The sequence below is a fragment of the Archocentrus centrarchus genome, chromosome 19 (genome assembly GCF_007364275.1).
Source record: "Archocentrus centrarchus isolate MPI-CPG fArcCen1 chromosome 19, fArcCen1, whole genome shotgun sequence".
NCBI classification, from domain to species: Eukaryota; Metazoa; Chordata; class Actinopteri; order Cichliformes; family Cichlidae; genus Archocentrus; species Archocentrus centrarchus.
In genome coordinates, this window is record NC_044364.1 from 11,872,721 (window position 1) to 11,895,714 (window position 22,994).

Consider the following 22,994-nt stretch of genomic DNA (forward strand, 5'->3'; position numbering starts at 1 on the left):
GAATTTTTCCAATAGGACAAATGGTCGCGTAATTACGGTAATTCAAAGTTCCTTTGATCAGCCGCCATAGTGGTGTTAACCAGCTGTTCACAGCTAGTGGGGACAGGTGACGAGTGTTTCAGCAGCAATCGCCTGGCATTATAGAGTTAAGACACTCTGGCTTACCTTCTACATCCAACGACTTACCTATAAAGCACGTGTTTTTGTGAAATCACTGATAGTTTGATCAGAACATGTCTTTCAGTAGCTCTACAGCTGGAAGAGTACATCCATAATTCTCATTCAGAGAATTATGGTTACAATATAACTGTATGTTCTCTATCATATCGAGACTCTTTCTTTACTTCATTACATGCTCCATATGTACGGTGGACACCCTAGTAGGAGACGGTGCAGCCCGATATCCTAATACACTACAGTGCAAACAAACAATTTACATATGTACATATTTATATGTCAAGCAGGTCAGTGTCCTGCAAGACGTGAAGGTCAAGTTAAGAAGGATTGTGCAAGAAGCTTGACTGGCAGCAATGAAGATCCTGCAAGACAAAAGGGCAAAAATCTGTGAAAGGATTTCACAGGCTGTGCTGATCAGCCTGCAAGGTGCTAAGCTGACTATGGAGATAACACCCAGTTGGCTACTGCCGAGACACACCCAGCACCTGCTCCCCGAAGGAGAGGTTGGTTGCCACATTAAGTCAGGAGAATCTGGAAAATGTGACTCAGGTGACCATAGCTGCACAAATAGCTGAGAGAGAAGCTCCCTTCCATAAGGCCCACAGGATTGCAAGATCTCAGGTCGAGTGAGCCCAAAATTTGGACAGAATTGGAATGCTTGAGAACTCATATGCCTACTGAATACCATCTACAAGTCAGTGGGATAGCCTGAACTTTGACAAGGGGCTGCCCAAAACATCAGAGTTGAAGCATACAAAAACTTGGTCAGTCTTCCTAATAGCAGGAGAGCACCTGGTGTACTCTCCCAAGGCCCAGACAGGGCACAGAGTAGCCTGGCACAAAACTATCTACTGGTCTATGCCGGGGGTGGGGAGTGACCTCAGTTCAACAGAGTGGAACTCCTTGGTGGCACTCAAACAGAACTTTTGGCAGAAATTCAGGGTTAGGGCAGAGGACAATACCTGATTCATCAAGCAAAAACTTCCAGCAAACCCTGTGGACTGACAAAGCATGGCGCTCTCTTATGCTCCTAGCAGATGTTATACTATAGCTATCAGGAAAGCAGTTTTGAAGGAAAGCCATTTCAATCCAACATCCTCAATGGGTTCAAAGAGGGAATGCTGAAGTGCACCTCACTGCATTGATATTACTGATACAATGAAGACCTGTGAATCATAAACTGGGAGATCAATGACCAACACGAACTGCCTTAATTGCTGCCACCACACCTCACAGGGTAACAGCAGATTTTTTTGGTGCTCCTCTTCACATGAGGAGGTCCGAGACCATGTTTAATGGCCTTGGCAGATGTGCTGTCCTAAGTGAGCATGGGAGGGGTGAGCCCACTGCCACAATTTGGTTGTTGGCTCTGTCCTGATGACATGACCTGTGGCCTCTCAATGGACTCTGTCTCAGCAGGAACTGTCAGAGAGCAAGGAGGACAACTCTCAGCTCCAACATATTTTTGTGCCGAGCTGTCCAACGGCCAACCCAATGGCAGCTGACCCTATAGCCCTTATGCACAGTGCTCCAGCTGATTGGGAGCTCATCTACGAAGACCACTTGGCAGTGACTGTCACTGGTCCTACTGTACATCCCTGTTCCAAGATAACAGGATTCCTCCACCAGTGCAGAAATGTCAAAACGCAGAACCCGGAACTAAAAGCTAAACCTCAGGAAATGCCAGTGCCCGTGCCACATGGGTATCAGGGAAACAACAGCAAATAACAGAGAAACAGCAGAAAGGGAAACAGCAATCCTGGAAGACTGCCAACAGACAGACATCCAATCATGTAAATTCAGTGGACTAAATGCTGTAAGCCATACGACACTCTTTCAATCACAGATCCACACATGCAGCACCTGACTGAGATGGAGATCAAATGATCGGTGGTTTATAGGTAAACCATAGGTTGTGACCGGGCAAGTTGGAGTGTCTTATGGAAGTATTCACATTCCCTGACTAGCAGGGGGATCATCCCCGTGCATATGAAATATATAATGGAGTTTAAAATTCACCTAGTAATTTCAAGGTGAATTTTAAGCAATTATTTTCTATTTTTGTATTATCAAATTTCATTACAAACCTGGCATTCAGTCAGAAAGCATAATATCAAAAAAAAAAAAAAAAATCCCCTATCCCTTGCAAACAGCTATTTTCAGTAGTGTTTGAATGTGTGGTTTTTGTCTCATGCTTTGCTGCAAAACTTACTTTTCTCTATCATAATCTACAATTCAAATGAACTAAGTTGGCTGTATGTGTATTGTGCATGTGAGACAGAGAGAGACAGCAATGCAGCATTACTTTACAATCAACTACTCAAGGTGGCCTAATTACTGTTACTGTAGCCATCAGGCTCAACTCTGATTAAGTACTTCAGCAGTTACCTGGCACTCTGTTTAACCCAGCACTTTCAAATTAAATCACACTTACACATACATACACATGAAAACACAGTATACACAAAAACTTTTGACCACACTCGTGGGAAACTCATTAAGTTGACTACGGCAGTGAGAAACATGTGAATATGAATTAGCTGACACATATAAAAACCCTACTTCTTCAGTATGTTCTTTTAAAAATATAATATTCTACAAGCTTTGGTTTTTGACAAAATGACAACATCTAATTATAATATGGCAGGAACTTTCATGAACTGAGTTATACTGAGATTAACAGAAACAGCGGTGACAAGCACCAGACTGGCACACTTGATGGAGTTGAAGCTTTTTTTTGATATTTTTTCAACATTCAAAAAACCCCAAAGGCTTTTCAAGACATGTAATCACTGTCACGCTTTCCTGAAAAAAATGTTTATATCCACTGAACTGTTTGAAAGATGCCGATTTTGACAACATTACCCCATTTCTCGTTACAAGTTTAGACAGCTTCGTCAAGTGAAGATAACTCTGTCTCAAGACCTTTATGTGGCTTTATATTAAAAAAAATTAAGGCATTACTCCTTAAATGTTAATGAATTAATTTCATATACTATGTTGTGCTTTATGTTTCATAAATGTTAAGTATTTTGGTACCTTTCTTGGAGTTCTCTGGAAATTAGGGAGACAGTAATGCAAAGAAAGCAATCATCCAGCACAAGCTAAATCAAGCTGAAGTAACATAATCACCAATAAAAAACAAAAAAAAACATACTGACAGTCAAGAGCAGTCGCAGAGAGGCCAAAAAAATCCCTCAGTTCATCATTAGCTGTGTGCTGAGGTCAAGCAGAGCATGGATCATTAACTACTATCTCCATTCATCAGAGATCATTTGTAACAAGTAAGCGACCTGTGATTAATTCTGACTTTATAATGTTGAAGACAAGCTTAAAATTTCCCACTCTCACCAATTATATTTAAAATAAAATAGCTGTTTGTATCAGGGGAGTTTTCTCTGATCCCAGTTATTAATGCAGTGTCACCCAACATGTCAGCCCTGTCAGTCAGTTGGTTGCAGTTATTACAAGCTTGCTTTCAAACCCCTCTCTAGCTTGTTTTCCTGTTGTGCTTTTATTTTAACCACAATGTAAATTTACTGCAGTCAACAGTATGAAATGAACCAGTGACTGTTCAAATAAAATGTTACCACACATGGTGCATTGTCACAGAAAAACATTTTGCAGCATTGAAGGTCATCCATGTGGATGAGCTGGTGAGCATGCTGAATTATTTTTTTTAGGCATAATATTGTGCATGTACATAAAGTGCATATTTAGACCCCCTGTAATAAGACTGTGTTTATAGAATGAGTCAGCTGGCACCAGCGTTTTCACCCAATACACAAAGCTAATGGCACCTTAATGACCCACACTTGATAAAATCTGCTAGTGACAGCTGGTAAAAAATCAACCACTGTCAGATATAAAAATGAGGCCTAAAAATTCTAGTCTGCAAATGTGCCACTGTCATCCTTATAAACTGGACATTGAAGATATAGCAACATCTACTTTAGAAAAGGATTTTGTAAACTTTAAAGTCCACTATGAATATACCAATACAGTATAAAAACACCACACTTTTTAGACACGCCTTCTGAAAAAACTTACTACAGACCTCTATGTCTGGCAAGTACTTTGTAATGACACACATGAAATACATTGATGGGCTGCCTACTAATCATTAACCAGAGATGTGATTGCTTAGACTGATATGTTTAATTAAAATTCACTATGGCTTCTTCAGATGTGGAGAAATTAGCAGTCCTGGGTGTTGCAAGATTAAATCTTTAACTTACATTGGTAATTGCATAAAATCAATTTAAAAAAAAAATGTTGCCAGTACATCAACCAGTATTACAGTCAGTCCGATCTTTAAAAGCTGTTGCAGCACTACTATGCAGAGCTCACATTAAAATAAGTTGTGCTTCCTTCCCCAACTTCTAAATGTTTAAATTCCAATAGTCATTATGCAGTAATTTAGGTAAAGTAATTTATTTTAAATGTCTGAAATAAGTAAAAGTGGTGTAACGGTACAGGAATCTAATCAACAGCTTGTTATATCATGTAACTGGTTAAATTAGGTTATATTATGCATTTTTTTTTTTCCGATTTCGGCCAAACTTTTTTGTTTTTTTTGTCCTAATTTTTAAATATTTATATATTATAGGAGAAATGTGAATGGAACAACTTGCATATCTTGTCTCTTATCTTTTCACTATTTAACTGCTATTTCAGCAAAAAATCCTCTTTGTGAGTCAACAGCTATTTTGTATCGACAATAATTTTCATCCCCAGTTTGCTTGTTGTTTTATGGAGAACAACTAAACTAGTCTGTTGCTTGATAATTGATCTCAGGCTGAGACAGGTTGAGGTGGAACAACGGGATTTCTTTCCATCTCCATCTCGTTTCATTTGTGACTTTATTTAATTAAATTCAAATTTAGTTCAGGAGTGTTCTATCAATAAACATGGACGGTCCTCCTGGTGCAGCCCCTCTTGTGAAAATGTAGCAGATATATCAGGAAAAATAAAGAAACACTGTCAGATCATTTGATGATAAAATATCACCTTGCGTGTCTTTTCTATTTTTTTTTTTTTTTTGCAATTTTTGCTTTTTTTCCTCCCTTAATTTGCTCAGTCCTCTTCCTTGTGTTTCCCAACAGACTGATCTGCTTATCCTATTTGTCATCCTTCCGAGGATAAAATGTATAAGCTGCATATCAGTTGAAGCCCATAAAGATGCTACAAATAGGACTGTACTTCACTTGTGACAGGGAGGGGGGAGAAAGTGAAACACAAGGAAGACTGTAGGGAAAATGGTGGTGGTGTTTAGCAATATAATGGAAGGTGAACAGAAGGTTGTTGTTTTTACGCTGCTTAATGTTATTTGATGGTCTCGTACCCTTGTAGATAACAAAAAATACATTCCCTAATGGACATACACTTGGAAATATTACCGTGTCAACATTAGGACACCCCAAAAACAAAACAGAATAAGTCTCTTCTACCTGTAATAACAGAAGCTCCCTCTGGTGGGGTAGCGGTGGCAGTTCTTAGCACAGTTGAGGGATGCACTTCAAGGTCTACAATGCACCTGAATCCAAATCTACCATCTGACACCCATGAGATGGAAGGAAGCTACATACTGTACATACCCCTATTGTTTCTGTAATAAATTATAAGTCTACATGTAATTATTATAGCACTTGTCTCTTCTATTGCCTTTTCAAATGTTTATTATGTGTTCATATGTTAATTATTTTGCCCTAATTACAGAGTATCAGGCACAAAAGTCTAGGCAGCCCTTCAAAAACCTTCCAGAGACCCCATGTGCATGTGATGGCTACAGACATATCCAGGTCTGCTGTTGAAGGGTCTTGTGCTCAAGCGTGATGATGTAGCCAAACAGAGTCTATGCCGTGTCCACTGCTGAAAATCATTTAGTCTAAACATCAGTAATGAGAAGCAGCTGTTATTCTTCACCAGCTGAGCTCACGTCGAAATTGCAAGTAAAGAGCTGCAGGCAAGTAACTAGAGCTGTAGTGCTGCCTTCAAATTCAATACAGTCTCTTTGCAGCAGTTACAATCAAATGCTCTGTAATTGCTTCTTTATCAAAGGTCTTAGGGTGCATTTGATTTGGGAAAGGGAGAGTGGAGAGAAATGCTGTGTCGATGTATGTGTTGGTTTTTTTGTCCTCTTGTCTGTGATTTTATTTTAGCTTTGCAAATGTGATTGTGGACATTTTTGAATGAATGAAAGGCTATAGTCGAAAATGAAAGAAAATCATGTGCCATTCAATTATCAGGTCGATGGTGTGAACTGAAAAAACTATTTCTAATATTTTAGCTTTTGTATTATGTTTAAAGGCAATGTACAATTATGCATTGTCCATGGATAAGATATCTTAAAGTTGAAATTCTCTTGTCACAAATTCCAAGAGAATACAAATTTTAGTCAAAAAAGTTGTTCCCCAAAGATTTATTTTATCATAAATGACCAACAGTTTCAAAACTCGCCATTCTCCTCCTCTGTGCTACCAAACTACACTATATTGCCAAAGGTATTCACTCATCTGCCTTCATACTCATATCAACTTGATTGACATACCACTCTTAGTCCATAGGGTTTAATATGATGTTGTCCCACTCTTTGCAGCTGCAACACTTTCAACTCTACTGGGAAGGCTTTTACACAAGGTTTAGGAGTGTTTATGGGAATTTTTGACCATTCTTTGAGAAGCACATTTGTGAGGTCAGACTCTGATGTCTAATTCATCCCAAAGGTGTCAGGCCAGTCAAGTTCTTCCACACCAAACCTCATCCATGTCTTTATGGACCTGCTTTGTGCACTGGTGCGCAGTCATGTTGGAACAGGAAGGGGGGCATCCCCAAACTGTTCCCACAAAGTTGGGAGCATGAAATTGTCCAAAATGTCTTGGTATGCTGAAGCATTAAGAGTTCCTTTCACTGGAACTAAGGGGCCGAGCCCAACTCCTGAAAAACAACCCCACACCATAATCCCCCCTCCACCAAACTTTACACCTGGCACAATGCAGTCAAACAAGTACCGTTCTCCTGGCAAACACAAAACCCAGACTCATCCATTGTTTTGACAGATGGAGAAGTGTACCAGACAACTCCACTGCTCTAGAGTCCAGTGACAATGTTTATACCACTGTATCCAACGATTTGCATTATACTTAGTGATGTAAGGCTTGGATGCAGCTGCTCGGCCATGGAAACACATTCCATGAAGCTCTCTACACACTGTTCTTGAGCTAATCTGAAGGCCACATGAGGTTTGGAGGTCTGTAGTGATTGACTGCAGAAAGTTGTTGACCTCTGCATACAATGCACCTCGGTATCCTCTGACCCTGCTCTGTGATTTTATGTGGCCTGTGATTTTATGTGGCTAAGTTGCTATCCTTCCCAATTGCTCCCACTTTGTTATAATACATTACCACTAACAGTTGACTCTGGAAACTTTAGTTCCGAGGAAATTTCACAACTGAACTTGTTGCACAAGTGGCATCCTATCATGGTACCACACTGGAATCCAGAGAGCTCCTGAGACCAAACCATTCTTTCACAGATGTTTGTAGAAACAGTCTGTATGCCTAGGTGCTTGGCTTCATACACCTGTGGCCATGGAGGTGATTGGAACACCTGAATTCAGTTATTTGGATGGGTGAGTGAATACTTTTGGCAATATAGTGTAACTGTCAGCTGCATATAAAACCTGAAATAAAAACTCATTTGAGTGCTGTGTGATGAAATTTAGCTTTAAGAAGTGTAGGTGGTGGCTGACTAATGCCTTCCTGTCAGGAGGGTTTCCATAGCCATAGGCATTACTGCTTACGTTGATCAGTACCACAAACCAATATACTTGCTGCCAGCACCTCTCGTACATGTTCACATACAGTACATGCTAAACTGCAGCCATTACATAGAGTACTAAACATACCCCTCACACACTCATACCTCCTCCCTGCTACCTTTGGAGACACTACTTTCTACCATTTGGTTAAGTTAAAAACTTTCAGCAACAGAGTTATTAATTGCTTTGCTTTTTTTGAAAGTGCAGACCTCTATCATTTCAGTCACTTTGAACCCATAGTAAAGTATATTTAACACACATACGAGATGGCGTAATTACATTAATTTACTTTTAGGCTGAACTATTGTAATTCATTAATATCAAGTTGTGCCAAAAGCTACCTGAAAAGCTGAACCAAAATGCTGCAGCAAGAACATATTTTTCCCATACTGACTTCTTTTCATTGGCTCCCTGTTAAATCCAGAATTGAATTTAAAATCCTCCTTTACACATACAAGATCTTGAACAATCAGGCCCAATCTTATCTTAAAGACCTCATAGTACCATATCACCTCAATAGAGCACTTTACTCTCAGACTGCAGACTTACTTGTGGTTCCTAGGATACTTAAATGTAGAATGGGAGGCAGAGCCTTCAGCTTTCAGGCCCCTCTTCTGTGGAACCAGCTTCCAGCTTAGATTTGAAAGAGAGACACACTCTCTATTTTTAAGATTTGGCTTAAAACGTTTCTTTTTGATCAAGCTTATAGTTAGGGCTGGATCATGTGATCCTGAACGCTCCCTTAGTTACACTGTAATAGGCCTATGCTGCTGATGGTGGGGGCGGGGAGGCGTCTCATGATGCACAGAGAGTTTTTTTTTTTTACTCAACTCTTTTCACTCTCTGTGTGTTTATACACCACTCTGCATTTAACAGTAAGTTATTATTAATCTCTTGCTGTCTTCCACAATGTGTCTTTTGTCCTGTCTCCCTCACCCCCAACTGGTTGCAGCAGATGGCTTCTTCTTGTTAAAAGGGAGTTTTTCCTTCCCACTGCCGCCAAGTGCTTGCTCATAGGGGGTCATTTTGATTGTTGGGTTTTCTCTATATTATTCTAGGGTCTTTACCTATAAAAGTGCCTTGAGGCACCTGTGTGTTCAAAGTATTATGAGACATGCAGCTTAATGTTCAAGGAAGAAAATGAAGTGCGTTTATCTTTTGTTCTCTTTATTTGTTTAAGAAATTCCCAGTTTGGTTGATTCAGCTTTGCTTTTTCCATTCTTCCTTATGCTGAACAGCGATTATCTGACTTAAAAAAATCCTCACGCCTTAGGAAATCACTTCATCACTGCAGAAAAATATTTCTATCTGTCTTACTGATAACTAAAATATTTACCTGTTAAGTACAAAAACAGAAAACAAACAGCAAGGATATATATGCAGAGCTAATGAAATTCATATAGCGCCATTTTGTTTACCACTTACGAGCAGCTGAAATATCAGTCTTCCAATACTATATTAAATAAAAAATATATTGCTTGCAAATGTAAAATCTAAAAGCAAGTTAATTATCTGTAAACTGAGCCGAATATGTAAAATATCAAATACAGATTAACATTTTTCGAAGGCTGTAACTGTCTCCAGGCTTGGTGAATTATCATGTCTGTCCCATGCTCATTAGTCTTTATAGAAAAAAAAACAAAAAAACAAGCCTTTGTTAGCTGAACATGGACATGACAGTCTTTTATCTGCAGTGTTTGTGATGGGCCTGCATAATTTAAAATATAATGCTGAAAGAAGCAAGACAAATGCAAGGGTGGAAAAATTAGTCATCTATTAGTAATAGGATATATGTAGAATGACTAATGTCTGACTTTGAGTTGGAGCCAAGTGTTTTGAAGAAAAAAAAAACTTCCCTTATTACAAGATAATGAGAAACAGAAACTATTTCTTCTTCCTGGTCAGATATGGAGGAGATGTAACGTATGGGAAATCTAAATTTAGTTTCAATTCATAGACAAGAATTTAATGGTGTTGCCAAGATTTTTTTTTTTAAATTTCTGAAAGTATTGTTGCTTTGTACTGATGTTGCTTTATGATCCAATTCTGAAACAATAGTACAAGTGTACAGAACACCATATAAAGCTATAGAACCAGTCAAGTCAAGTGAAGTCAAAGTTTATTTCTACAGCACATTTTAAACAACCTCAGCTGATCAATGTGCTCTGCAGGTTATACAAAATAGATGCTGTACATAGCAATCACTAAATCAACAATAAATAAATATAGACTAAAAATCAAACAAAACAAAGTAAATAAAACTGTGCTTTCATAATAAAAGCCAGGGTACTCAACTCAACTAGACCTGAAAGCAAGTGAAAAATAAACACTTTTTTACAAATGTTTTAAAATGATAGAGAGACTGGGCAGCTCTTATGCAAAAAAGGCTGTGTCACCTCTGCTTTTAAGCCTAGATCTAGGAATACTCAAGAGCAGTTGGTTCATCTCCTCCGTGTTCTAGTTAGAGTGTAGGGTTTCAAAAGTTAAGTAATACGGCGCCAAAGCACTGAGACTTAAAAAAAAGTAATAAAATTTTTAACTGGATCCTGAAATGAACTGGAAGCCAGCGTAAGGAGACCAACATGGGTCTAATGTAATCATGCCATTTATTTCCTGTCAAAAGTTGAGCTGCTGCACTTTGGACAGCTTGCAGGCGTCGAAGTGACAACTGATCAGAGCCAACATATAAAGAGTTAGAATAGTTTAAATAAATGAGAGGTAATAAAAGGCCTACCTCCCTACTCTCTCAAAGAGTAGGGAGGTAGGCCTTCACCTTACTGAGGACCCTTATACGAACGAAGCCCGTCTTAACAACAAAGCTAATTGGTCAACCTAATTTTAAAGCAACATAGAATAGAATAGAATGCCTTTTTTGTCATTATACAGGATGTACAATGACACTGGAGACATCAAAAATCACATTGAGGTTCCTTGCAATCAGATGACAGTAAGAGGCTAAGAGACTAATGTCAATGCTGGTCTAAACTATCTAGTTTTACTGGCTTTTGGCAATTTACAAAGCAATCAAGCTAGCAAGCATAATATTTTTTTTTTTACAGGTTCACAACACTGCCCATAAAACTTAAAAACACATCTGGCATAAATCTGACCATTCTCCATTTCAAGGTTATGTTCCTGGGAAGTGCTGCATCACTTCCAGTCTTACTCCTATTTTGAGATTGCCTATTGTGACTACTTGGGATGTTTGCATCTGTAGAGGCCAGATCTCCCCCAGCTTGGTTATAATTTTGGGGAGCAGACAAAGGAAGTGAAATGCGGAGTGCAAAGATTTTGCTGGTGTGACCAAAAAAAAACCCTGTATTTTCAATGTGATGTGTGCAGGTGCATGATAGTACAGTTTTTGGGTCACTACACCTGTATGTCCTCCATCAGTTGCCTCAGGATCTTACAGCACAACTAGGAGACAACCTTACAGCACACAAACCGTGAATGTCGACATACACTCTTAAAATTATGCGCCGACTTTGGTTTAGAAAACACGGACTCTTCCACTGAAAACCCTCCATCACCAGTGATGATGTGGCAGTCGGTTTGAAGAGATCCGCCAATGTACGTTTTATTTTTTTATGGGTTTTGTGATCGCACTAAATATGGTCAGTAGCACATTTCAGGGTTGGATGGACGGGAGCTTACTGATAAACACAGAGCCGATTTATATTTTTTCTAACTGACAATTTGACTCTGCAACTCAGAGGGGACGCCCCTGTTTGAATCAGAAACCTGATGTGCCAATTGAGCTCAGATCCGAGGCCAAGCGATGACCGTGTCAGGAAATGTTGCCAACAGGTGACTCTGCTCCCATATGTGGTTGCTTTCATACAGCTGCTGGGGTGATGGTGGTGCTGGGTGGGGGTGGGGGGGTGGGGGACATGGCCCATTGGCTTTAAGCCTGGAGTACGTCCTCCCTAGCAGGGTGGATCAGCAGAGGAATGGCAGCATCGTGGATTAGTGCAGCCTGTCAAGGTCTGACGGTGCAGTGACAATTTAATCGCTGAACTGGCTCCCCATAGAAAAAGGATGATGAGAGGAGGAAAAACAGGAAGGGAAAGTTATGAGACTGTGGTCTTCATTTATATGATTCATTTTGTCATATCAGATTCTGCTAATACTGCTGTCCCCTGGGTCTTGGGAAAATAAATAAATAAACGGGCTCATGGAGACAGCCAAGCACACGCTGGCACTCTGAGCCTATCCTCAAGCTTAACCTTATAGAAAACTACCAATAGAAACAGCTTTCTTACTCATCAGGAACAAAGAGTTGTATTTCATTTGTGAGAGCTGAGCTTCCTTATATCAGTATGGATAAACATGTCCCCCATTCAGCATTTGGACACACACACACACACACACACACACACACACACACACACACACACACACACACACACACACACACACACACACACACACACACACACACACAGAATGTCTGTCTTTTATGAAATTGTAGCTTTAAAAGCAACAAACAGTTATCTATCTGCACAGATGGGGTTTGAAGGAACAGACATAAAACAAATCAATGTTCTTTTAAATATGATCTAATGCCTTATGCCAGCACAGCTTTGGATGAAGCAATCAAACGTGCAAATTTTTCATGAATTATTTACGACAGCAGTCATTCATACCATTAGGGGGCAATTATTTTAATGTCTGATCAGTCAGAATCAGTGCAGAAAGTAATGCAAACAATAGAGCACTTGAATTTAGCTGCCATTGCAGTCTCACTATAAGTGAGTCAACAAATTTTTTTTTTTCAGATTCTGGCTTCACACTAATGAAGGAAGAAGTTACCATGGTAATAGTAGACATGAGCTACCTTTCCTTGCCAGGCTTTTAAAGCGCACCCACAAGCACAAAGACACACAAACACACACACACACACACGCACAGGGAATAGAGACTTCATTTTCCAAGCTGAAAAGAATAAAAGCGGCACCATAAAACATACACTAATGCTGAAAGGCGTGGTAAAACATACAGACGTGGGCTGCAGTCCGACCATCCCCATGATCATCATTATCAAAGCCAGCAATTAATCGATTTTGCTTTTCAGTGCCTGTCATGCAAATTGAATTTCCTTGACTTTAACTGACTGATAAAATTAATGACAAATCTGGACTGACAAAATGTGTGTATTTAAATCTTTCTTTCTATAATGGTTGGGTTGGATGCTTTAGACTTTCTGCACTATATCCTCAATAACAGTAATTTCACCAAAGATGTTTAAATATCCCACTAGCAGAAATTAAGATGGTCAAATGTCATTGTGTAATAGCACACCTGTTAGAATGCAAAACGCACCCAGTTTAATTCTCTCCTTTCAACTTATGGCATAGTAATTTTCCATTCTTATGTAATCATTGTGGATTTGCAACTCAATCAGATTTTTAAAAAAAATTTACAGATTAAAACTTGTATATAATACTATGATAATAATGGAATACTGGGTAAATATTTAAAAAGAAACAAACAATAAGCACAGTGCATTCATGTTTGGCAAGGTGGCAGCATCATTCTGTTTCAACTATAAAGCTAACTTGCAGCAGCTTTGCATCATCTGTGCAACATAAGGCAGCCTTTGTGTAATGTGTTGTCGAAACAATGCCCATACAACTTAGGAATCATTCTTCTGAAAGGAAGCAATTTTTTCAGTGAACATCGACTATTTTTGCTTCTGAAATCTGCAAGCAAGACCTATTTAACCCCCCCCCCCCAACAAAAACTGTTTTGAAGCATGGGATAAGAAAGCAGCAGAAAGAATACTGGTTTGATACAACACTGGTTTGTGTACTGCTGTTAAATGAGAAAAAAAAGGAGTCCACATACAGCAGCCCAGAATTCACGCTTGCTATATTTCACGCCCAAAGCATGCACAGCATCCTGAACATTATTCCTATTGCTGTGTGTTACCAAACTATGACACAATGCTGCAGGTGGTGGCCAGAGAGCTGCATTGCATTTTCATTGCAACTAATATATTCCACAATGCCCTCCAACCAAACAAACTCTCTCTGAGCAAGGAGAAGAGAGGGAAAGTGCTTCCAACTTTTCAGTCACAATTAAATACGCTTGTGACTCTGTGTTGTGAGCGTTATTCAACCCAGAACAGTCAGCATGCACCATTATTCATGGAGTGTGGTTTGTTGAAGTAACTGTCAAGCTCTGGCAAGTCCATGCTGCACTGGCAAAGCCTAAGTGTCCCAACAGTCTGCAGCAGGGTCTATGTAACACTGAATTTTTCCACTGCAACATCTCTCATTGGATCACTGGAATATGTACTATCATTACCATGGTCATCTTCTACTCTAGCACAGTACTTTAGTTGCCGTTTTATTATAGACCTATCATCACTCACTGCCCAAGTGTTGTGGTGCTGAACGTAGGACTAAGAAACAGATGACATGATTGCATATGACAGCCATCTCTAATACACCTCTTGATAATGTGGTCCTCCACCTTTTTTTTTTTTGTTAACATGTTTTTTTTATAGAATATATGCTTTCTACTTTTGTGCACTTAGTGAGCTTGACATGTCAGGGTTAAAAAAAAAAAAAACTCTACTTCTTAAGGCAGATTTAATATGAATCTGCATGCACACTTTACAACAGTGAGATTTGCTTAATGAATATTTGAATATATTTGTGTGGCAATTCATGCTAAATATAAGAAACTCTAAGAAGCAAACAGACACTGCATTAATTTTTCCAACCCAAACCTAATGTCTCAGTCACACTATAGAAAAAATAGGCTTTCAATGTTTGACTGCAAGTGGTTGTGATAGTCAACTGGCTTCTGGACGACCACTTTCAATTGCAAGGCGATTGCTTAGGTCATCCAATGGGAGACAACCTGTCTCCAAACAATTGCAGTCTGACTCGGACTGACTGCAATCACTCTCGGACAGATTGTCAAAGGTTTGCAAATAACTCAGTTTGTGCAGATGAGGACAACTTGTCTGCTCCACGTTTCTTTGCAGTAGAGGACTCAACTCAACTAGTTGCCAGCTGGTTGTATTCTGGCTATATTATCTGGTTATATTCCTATTTAAAAGCAAGGTTGCTGAGTGCCTGCCTCATTTGCAGTCAAATCACAGTTAGACTTTGAATTCAGGAACTATGAGAAATAAGGGAATTTAAAGTTATCTTAAATCACTTTTTTATAAAGGTTTCAAATCCTCATACCTAGTTCAGTATATTTGTCATTTGCCTGCCCCACTAAACCAAGTAAAATCTTTGGTCCCCTTAGAAAAAAGGGACGCTGATCTATCAGAAACATTAAAATCACTGACAGGTAAAGTGAGTAACATTGATCACACTGATTGAACTGTTCTGCAAGGAAATTCTGGGTCCTTGAATGTAGATGCCAGTTTTAAATCTCTGCAACCCAATCATAACGCCACTGCCCTAGCAGGACAACGCAACCGGCACTCCCCAAAATGTGCTCAGGAACTGCTCAAGAAAGACAACAAAGAGTTTAAGGCATTGACCCAGCCTCCAAACTTTCCAAATCTCAGTGTGATCGAGCATTTGTGAGATGCCCTGCAGCCACATCCATGGAGGTCCCACCCTGCAGCCCACAGGATCCAAAGGATCTGCTGCCAAGGTCCCAGTGCCAGACACCATTCCCAGAGGTCCTGTACTCATGTCCTGGCGGTCAGAACTTTTTCAGTAGTACAAGTGGGCCTACACCATATTAGGCATGTCACTGTAAATGCCAAATATGTTCTGGTTTGATCTGTAAGTGATTCTTCTGCCATTTTCTACAAATAAAAGAAGAAACCCCTTTGATTTGATTTTTTAAATCCTTAAATTCCAACAATGTGCTATAATTTTTTTTTGCCATCTCTCCAGTGATAATCCTGAATGTGACTAGGCTGTCATGTGTTGAGCCCCACAAGACTTTTGAATTCTTGTACATTTATTGTACAAAAGGCACAGCACTGATGTGGAAGTAGGTCTTAAACTCGCATTTGCATGTTTATTTTGGGAGCCTTATTAGCATTGGCAAACATGAACATCCGGCAGAGGGTGGTGGAAGAAGGGGCTAGGAGGAGGAGAGCAAAGGAAATGTTTCATAACAAAATAAATTGATTCCCAAGTTCAAAACTGTGTTTTCCTGCAATAATTCAAGTGTTTAGAGACTATTCTGACATCTTTAGCTGTCACATGTTGGAAAAAATCCAACTGTCTGAGCCTCTGGAGGCCTGGAGGAGAGGATGACATCAAACAGTGATCAGGCAGTGATCCTTAAACCTTTCCCTTTTCTGTATTTTAGTGAAAGAGGTCACAGTTCTCTGATCAGGACACTGATCTGACCTAGCTTGAAGGGCTGATCGATCAACAGCAGTATCTCTAGCACCTTAAACCTGACTGCGAAACACCAGCCTTTTATTTTATTTATACCTTTTTCTTGTTTTCTGCAACGGGGATGGACACCATCCAAATTTACTTTCATGAACAATATCTCTGACAGGAAGAACGCCGAAGGATAACTTCGTAGACACTAGAACAAGAATATTACGGAATAGCAGTGTCTCTTTAGTTTTTTTCTGTTTTGTCGTCACAAACAGTGGGATGTTCCCGCTGTGAATATTTTAATAAATTTGTATGTGCTAGTTTCATGTAACTTTGCAATTTAATATGATTTAAAGTAACACTGAATTCACTTTGCTAAATTAAAGATCTGTGTAGAAAGATTTGATTTCAACTACAGCTTGTTACAAATGCTTTATCTTTATATCACTGTTCTGGTTTGAACTTGTTGTGACCCCCTAGAGTTCAGAAATCACATAATACAGCTTTAATGAAGAATGGGAGGGTTAATTTATTCAAAATGACTTCCTGAAAGCTTTGATGTCATTTCTGCCTTATATCAGAAGCACACTTGGACTCCCTCCCTAGTAGCAATGTTATTAAAACACAATCCACTTGGCAGTGATTTTTGAGTGAAATGATCACATTTTTTTTCTGACTTACTGCTTGGACTTGGACTCAGGCAAAAGAAACAACCTTTCAATAAAAGTACTCACAAACCTGTAATCATTCTTTCACACAACAGGCACTCAGCTCAAGAGAAATTACCAGACAGTGTCTCTAGGTCAGGCCCTCCAGTCATTCCTGAGTCCTATATTCATCATTCAGCTGTCGCTAATTATAGCCCAGAGTGCAGTTGCTACAAGTCTTCAGGGTGTCTTGATGCTGTCACACAGGTGACATGCTCGAAATTGTTGTGGCTGCCACAATAATATGACATGAAACAGACACAGCATTGCCCTTGTATCACTTAATTATTCCCAGCATTAGCTTTCTGCTTTCTGTAAATTAATAGAGCTTATAATTACATGATCAAATAGACAGCCAATGTATTTTGAAATGTAATTTAATTTTACAATTAAAAATTTTCTAGCCATTTCCTACTAACATTATAGTTGTTTTTTGGGGGTTTTTTTCATGTTATATTTACAATATAGTTAAATTATCTGGTGGTTGATTAAAGATTTTAACAAAATGTTATAATGCATCAGATTTTTTATAAGAAGCCTTTTAAATGTGGTAAGAGTACTAATGAGATTTTTTTTTAATTCAGCACCTTGACTCCATAACTCAGTCCTCAATTAAATTTATTTACATGCACTTTCTAAAAATGTGTTTTTAAGAGTGGATTAAGATACAATTCAACTCAAATCAAAATAAATGTTTGGCCCTGACTGAAGGGGGTTTCCGTCTACGAGACAGGGATAGGCAGCTGCTATTCCTGCTTCACACAGCCTTCAACAGATTTGCAGATCAGATGGGTGTGAGGCCCAGATAGAAGCAGAATAGCATGTGACAGGATATCCCCAAGCTGTGGGGAGAGTGATGGAGGGTTTCTGCAGGTTCACCTGTGCCTTAACAAGATTTCTTTGGGTCCTACGGAAATCTTCTTAGTTTTTTTTTTTTTTTTTCTCTAGGTAAATATTGATGGCCAAAGACTCTCTTTTGGCTCAGTTGAACTAAACAATTGAGTTTGGGCTTTACAGATATTTATAGAACAGGACAAAAGACAGCCTCATTGCAAAGATGAATTAGGTTAAGTAACCATTAACCTGGAACAAGTCATTTAAAGCCAAAGTTGAAATTTAAAATTTGATTTCATTGTCCATACTGACTTTCTATATTGTTTACCTTTTTGTAAAGCACTTTGCATTTTCTGGGGGGTTTTTTCTATGTCATGAGGAACCCCTCATTTCTTTTTATTTTGCTTTCAAGTAGCCAGACTTTGTTGTAATTTTTTTTTTCAAGTGGTCTTGAGCAATAGTTCTCCAGGCTTTCAGAAGGTCTTTCAAAGTTTGTCTTTGTCCTTGTACCCGACCATTTTCAGAGGAATGTTTTTTTTTTTGTTCATTTGTTAAGCCACTTAACATTTAAGTATGAATTTTTCAAGCATAAAAAAGGCATCTAATTCAAGGGATGAACCAGTGTTCTACACATAACAGACAACTCAACAAAGAACCAATTTTAAATGGCATCTTTAGGCACTTTACTAGCAGGCAGTCACAATAACACATAATTTGAAAATGTCAGAGATAACACGGTTTGGCAGGCATGAAATAGTATTTTTCCACCAACGAGATGATTTCCAAAGAGCAATTAGCTAAAAACTTGGCATATCTCAGCATGGTGTGCAGAGTGGCCTTGGACAAGTGGAGGACAAAAGAAGTAGCGGGACTAAAAGAAGATGAGCAATGGCATACCTCATGACTTTCAGGCAAATTACATAAAAAATGGATTGGAAATTAGTGGCAACAGGTCTTACAGAGTGCTGAATCCAAATTTGAAATCAGGAGAGTGGTACAACAGTGAGTGCTTACAGTTATCTGTAAAACACAGGGGAGGCTCTGTCATGGTTTGGGGCTGCACTGCAGCCAGTGGTGTTGAGGATCTTGTCAAAATTGATAGAATTTTAAATGCAGAAAAGTGCATCAGATTTTGATCCACTTTCCATATGGAAAGCTTTGATTGGTAGTGGTTTCACTTTTCAAGAAGAACTTCAAGAAGCCTTGAGAACTCTGAAGACTACTTAAAGAAATGACAAGAAAGTTGCCTAAGAGACTTCAGGCTATGTTGAAGAATAAAGGTGGTCATACCAAATCGTGATATTCAAGCTTGTTAGAATTGTAGAAATTCTGTTTTTGCCTTATATACTGCATTTCCACGCATGTTTGCACATATTTCAATAAATTGCTGTGCCTGTAGAACAAGAAACAAAAGGGTGGCTCAAGGCTTCTGCACATTACTGTATAAATAAATGCTATTTTTTTTTCTGTCAAAAATATGAAGCAAAATAATTAAATTGCATGAAAGAGACACAGTAGATGCTTTCTGATGTAGGCAAATAATTTGTCATGTCAAAGGCATTGAAAATACCCTGGGGCTGCATTGATTTCTTCAGTAAATTTAATTTAGTTAATTGATAGCATTTTACTTATGCCCGCCTCATTACATGGCGTGTCAAGGGTGTACTTACTGGAGTTACCTTTATTTATTCTCTTGGGCAGTCACAGTGTGAGTACCAGGCAGAGTAAAACAAAAGGAATGCAAAAAAGATGATCATTTCCATAAAAAAAAAAAAAAAAAAAAGAAGAAGAAAAGAAAAAAAGAAAAAAAAATCAATTTCTTTCAAGTGAGATCAAAGGAGGATCTCACAAGAGCTCCTTCTTAACACTTACCATTAAAATGCGCTGCAGACTGAAGAGGTCATATCAGACAATTTTTTCCCAAGCTTAATACAGAAGGAGAAAGGCATTTTATAAGATTGCTATCATTATTACAACTTTTGTCAGAGCAAAGTGAAGACAGATGTTTCATCACGTTCATTCCTCCCCATCTGCTTCCCAGTTGAATCTGCATGACAACTTTTCTGCAGTTCAGAGAATCAGCTGCATCTTGTACAACTCGAGTATATCTGATCCCTCAAGTAGCGATTCAGGTGATGACAGATCTTAATTTTATGTGCATTCGCACGTTGATTTTCCTGTTTCATGCGTTTCACCACTTTCGGAACAGATTTTGTCGGGCTGAGTAGAAATGAGTTGAGATTAGTGATTTGATTAATGACGGATGGAAAGGACAAAGAGAGAGCTTTTCAGTGCCAAGACTGAACCCAAAATTCCACACAGAAACACATCACAGCCTTCACACTCACCTGCAGTGTCTGTGAACCCCAGCCACAGTTTCAATGATCGAGCATTCTCCCTCATTCAGACAAAAGGCTAGGTCCTTGTCTTCCACACATGGCTTGAAGACCTCTGAACGAAGACTGGGATGTGTTGGAGCCAGGGCTGGAGAGTGACAAAAGGAAACCAATTTAGTTTTAACTGAACAGCTTAAATAGAAATAAAAAACCTTCTCATTCTTTAGCAACTTAAATCAACAGGAACATTTTTCTAAACTTCTTTCATGTGAAGCAGCAAATGTCATCCAGTAGTGATTTAGTTATTTGCACTGAAACAAATGCTCTTCATAGATTGGAAGAAGATTTCAATCCTTGCTGCTTTACAAAACTCATTGGGCTAAAAGCAAGATAGCCCAGGGTGTGATTGTTTGCCATTAAAGACTGATTAAATAGGTTTTTGCAGTTTTAAGAGACAAAGAGAGGAAAGTAATGGTGTAGGACATTTGACTGAATGAAATAACAGACTGTATTCAGTACTGTTTTTTGGTGTATGTGTTCACATTACTAAAAATCACGTATTAAGTAAGTTTGCTTTTTTTGTTTCAAATGAAGTCGTTTAACCACAATTTCTAAGTGAAATTCCTGCTCTTCTGCTTCAGTAAACACAGCTGAAAAACACAGGAATACATTAAAGCGGTAAAGCAGAGAGCCGTGAATACGTTAGCACTGCGCTACCCAGAGACAACACAGAGTGATGGACTTGGTGATGCAACTTTGATTCTCTTCTAGTCTGACCCTGGGCTGCTCTCACATAAAGAGCACGGCTGCCATGTACAAGCACTGCAATGCAGGGTACTCCACCCTCTGAAATATGCACAGCTGTCACACATGTTAGCACAGCAACTATCATGTGCTAACATGTGCAGCCATGCGCAAAAATTTGTTTAAATATTCTACCGCTGTTACCCATGCACACATGCATGCGCACTCTGAAACAGAGGAGCTCTCTCACAGCGTGTTCAAGCACCAACAATTGGATTGACTGGTATTATACCCAATACCTTGCCAATACAATTGGATTACTCATCTGATTCTGTGTTCATCCATTTATACTGTGCACAGACACACCTTTTTAACACCATGTTCTGGTAATTTTAATTCCTTTTGTGTGAATCTGCCAATACAGGCAGCAGATTTTTATGCCTGATCTGCTGTGTGCGGCACGCTTTGACTGGCAAATGGCATTTATACAGCTGAGGCTTTAGTCACCAAGCGAGCACGGAGGGCTAAAAACTTGATAATCTGTTTGTTGTGCCCCAGTGTCCAGTTCAATCGATGTTTTGTTTATGGCTATTGATCGATAAATCTGGGGCTCTGGATGTAAGACCCAAGAGATGATGAGAGATCAGAGAGGACACAAAGAGATATGTGTTGCTGTTGGGGCTAACCAAAACTCTGCTATATCAGAGTAAAACTTTAGAAGACATTATTTAAACTAGATATTGTGGTGGCTCAAATGAAGATGAAGCACATTTTTTTGATAGCTTCTTAGAATAATGTTTGGATCAGCTCTTATCTATATATCATGTTGTGCGTACAAAAGTAGGCTTAAAACCAAAGCTGACTCTGTCACTCTCTAAGCTTTAAAAGACACTGGATTTTATGTTGTATTATTAATTCCACAAACTCCCAGAGTGAATTGTTAAAAGGTTATCTATTCAAAGATGTAACTTTATTAATAGAAAATAGAACACAATGTCCCCTTGTGGTATGCACATCCCTAACAATAATTGTCACGGCCTTTAAAGCCTCCTGGATATTTTATTCCAAAAGCAGCAGGGACTACATGTGAGAAGCAACACAACTGATATTCAAAGACAACACCCACTATGCCAGGTCAGTGGTTCAGCTCTAAGCATGTGAGGCAGAGGGTTCCAGCTAAAGAGGAAATTGATTTTGTGCTGTAAGCCTAACCGTTGATATATTTACATTAGAAAGACAAGGTCATCCAGATACCAAGCACCTCCAAGTACCTGCAACACAAGGAATCTGATCTGTGCTAGAAAATTTCAAAAACTTTATTCTTCAGAGTTGTCATTGTATCTTATATAAAGCAGCCAGTACAGCAAGCTTTTCCTGATCTATCAATAGACTATCATTTCCTGTAGGAAAAGTGGCTCAAATACACAGTAGCATTGCTCCTTTTGTCACATGTTACTGACAGAGAAGACGAGGAGGACGTGAACAGCACAAGGTCACTCACTTTGGGCGTCAATGATGATGTATCGTGCCTCCATATACTTTTTCCCCCACAAGGGAAAAAGCCCTCACCAAATTCCGAAGCACATTACAGCAGCACTTTTTGTATACTAGTTCAATTTTCCAGACACAGTCTGTGCCAATTTCACACCCAGAGGGATAAAGGCTGATATAAGCACCTAAAATTAAACGTATTATGGCAATTTTTTTTTTCAATATGTGAAAAGATTTCCATAACAGCTGATTTTCAAAATGTTGTGTGGGTTTTACTTTGCACCTATAGTGATTCACCTGACCTATAAATGTGGCTGTGAATGCAGACATTTCGACATGTTGTCTGTTCCTTTAAAATACAACGAAAAAAACTCACACCTGTTATTCTACAAAATAAAGTTTCTGCTTTTCTTTATACCCAGGTGTCCAGTCTATAAACAGCCTGTAGTGAAATGTGAAAGAAAGTTTAAATCTATAAGGATTACATCAGCTCTTTTAGCCCCGTTGTCCAAACCAGGAAACAAGTCATCTTCAGATATGTTTGTCCTTGAGCAGTACATGCTGTCAATTT

At 38.9% G+C, this 22,994-nt stretch overlaps 1 protein-coding gene across 1 annotated transcript in view; it reads right to left on the reverse strand.

Moving 5' to 3' along the window:
• The window catches only part of nrg3b (neuregulin 3b), a 209,522-nt gene that overhangs the window by 91,179 nt on the left and 95,349 nt on the right, over positions 1 to 22,994 (reverse strand). The window contains exon 2 of the mRNA XM_030755072.1: positions 20,201 to 20,336. Within this exon, the coding sequence (XP_030610932.1) occupies positions 20,201 to 20,336 (136 nt within the window). The remainder of the gene's footprint in view (positions 1 to 20,200; positions 20,337 to 22,994) is intronic.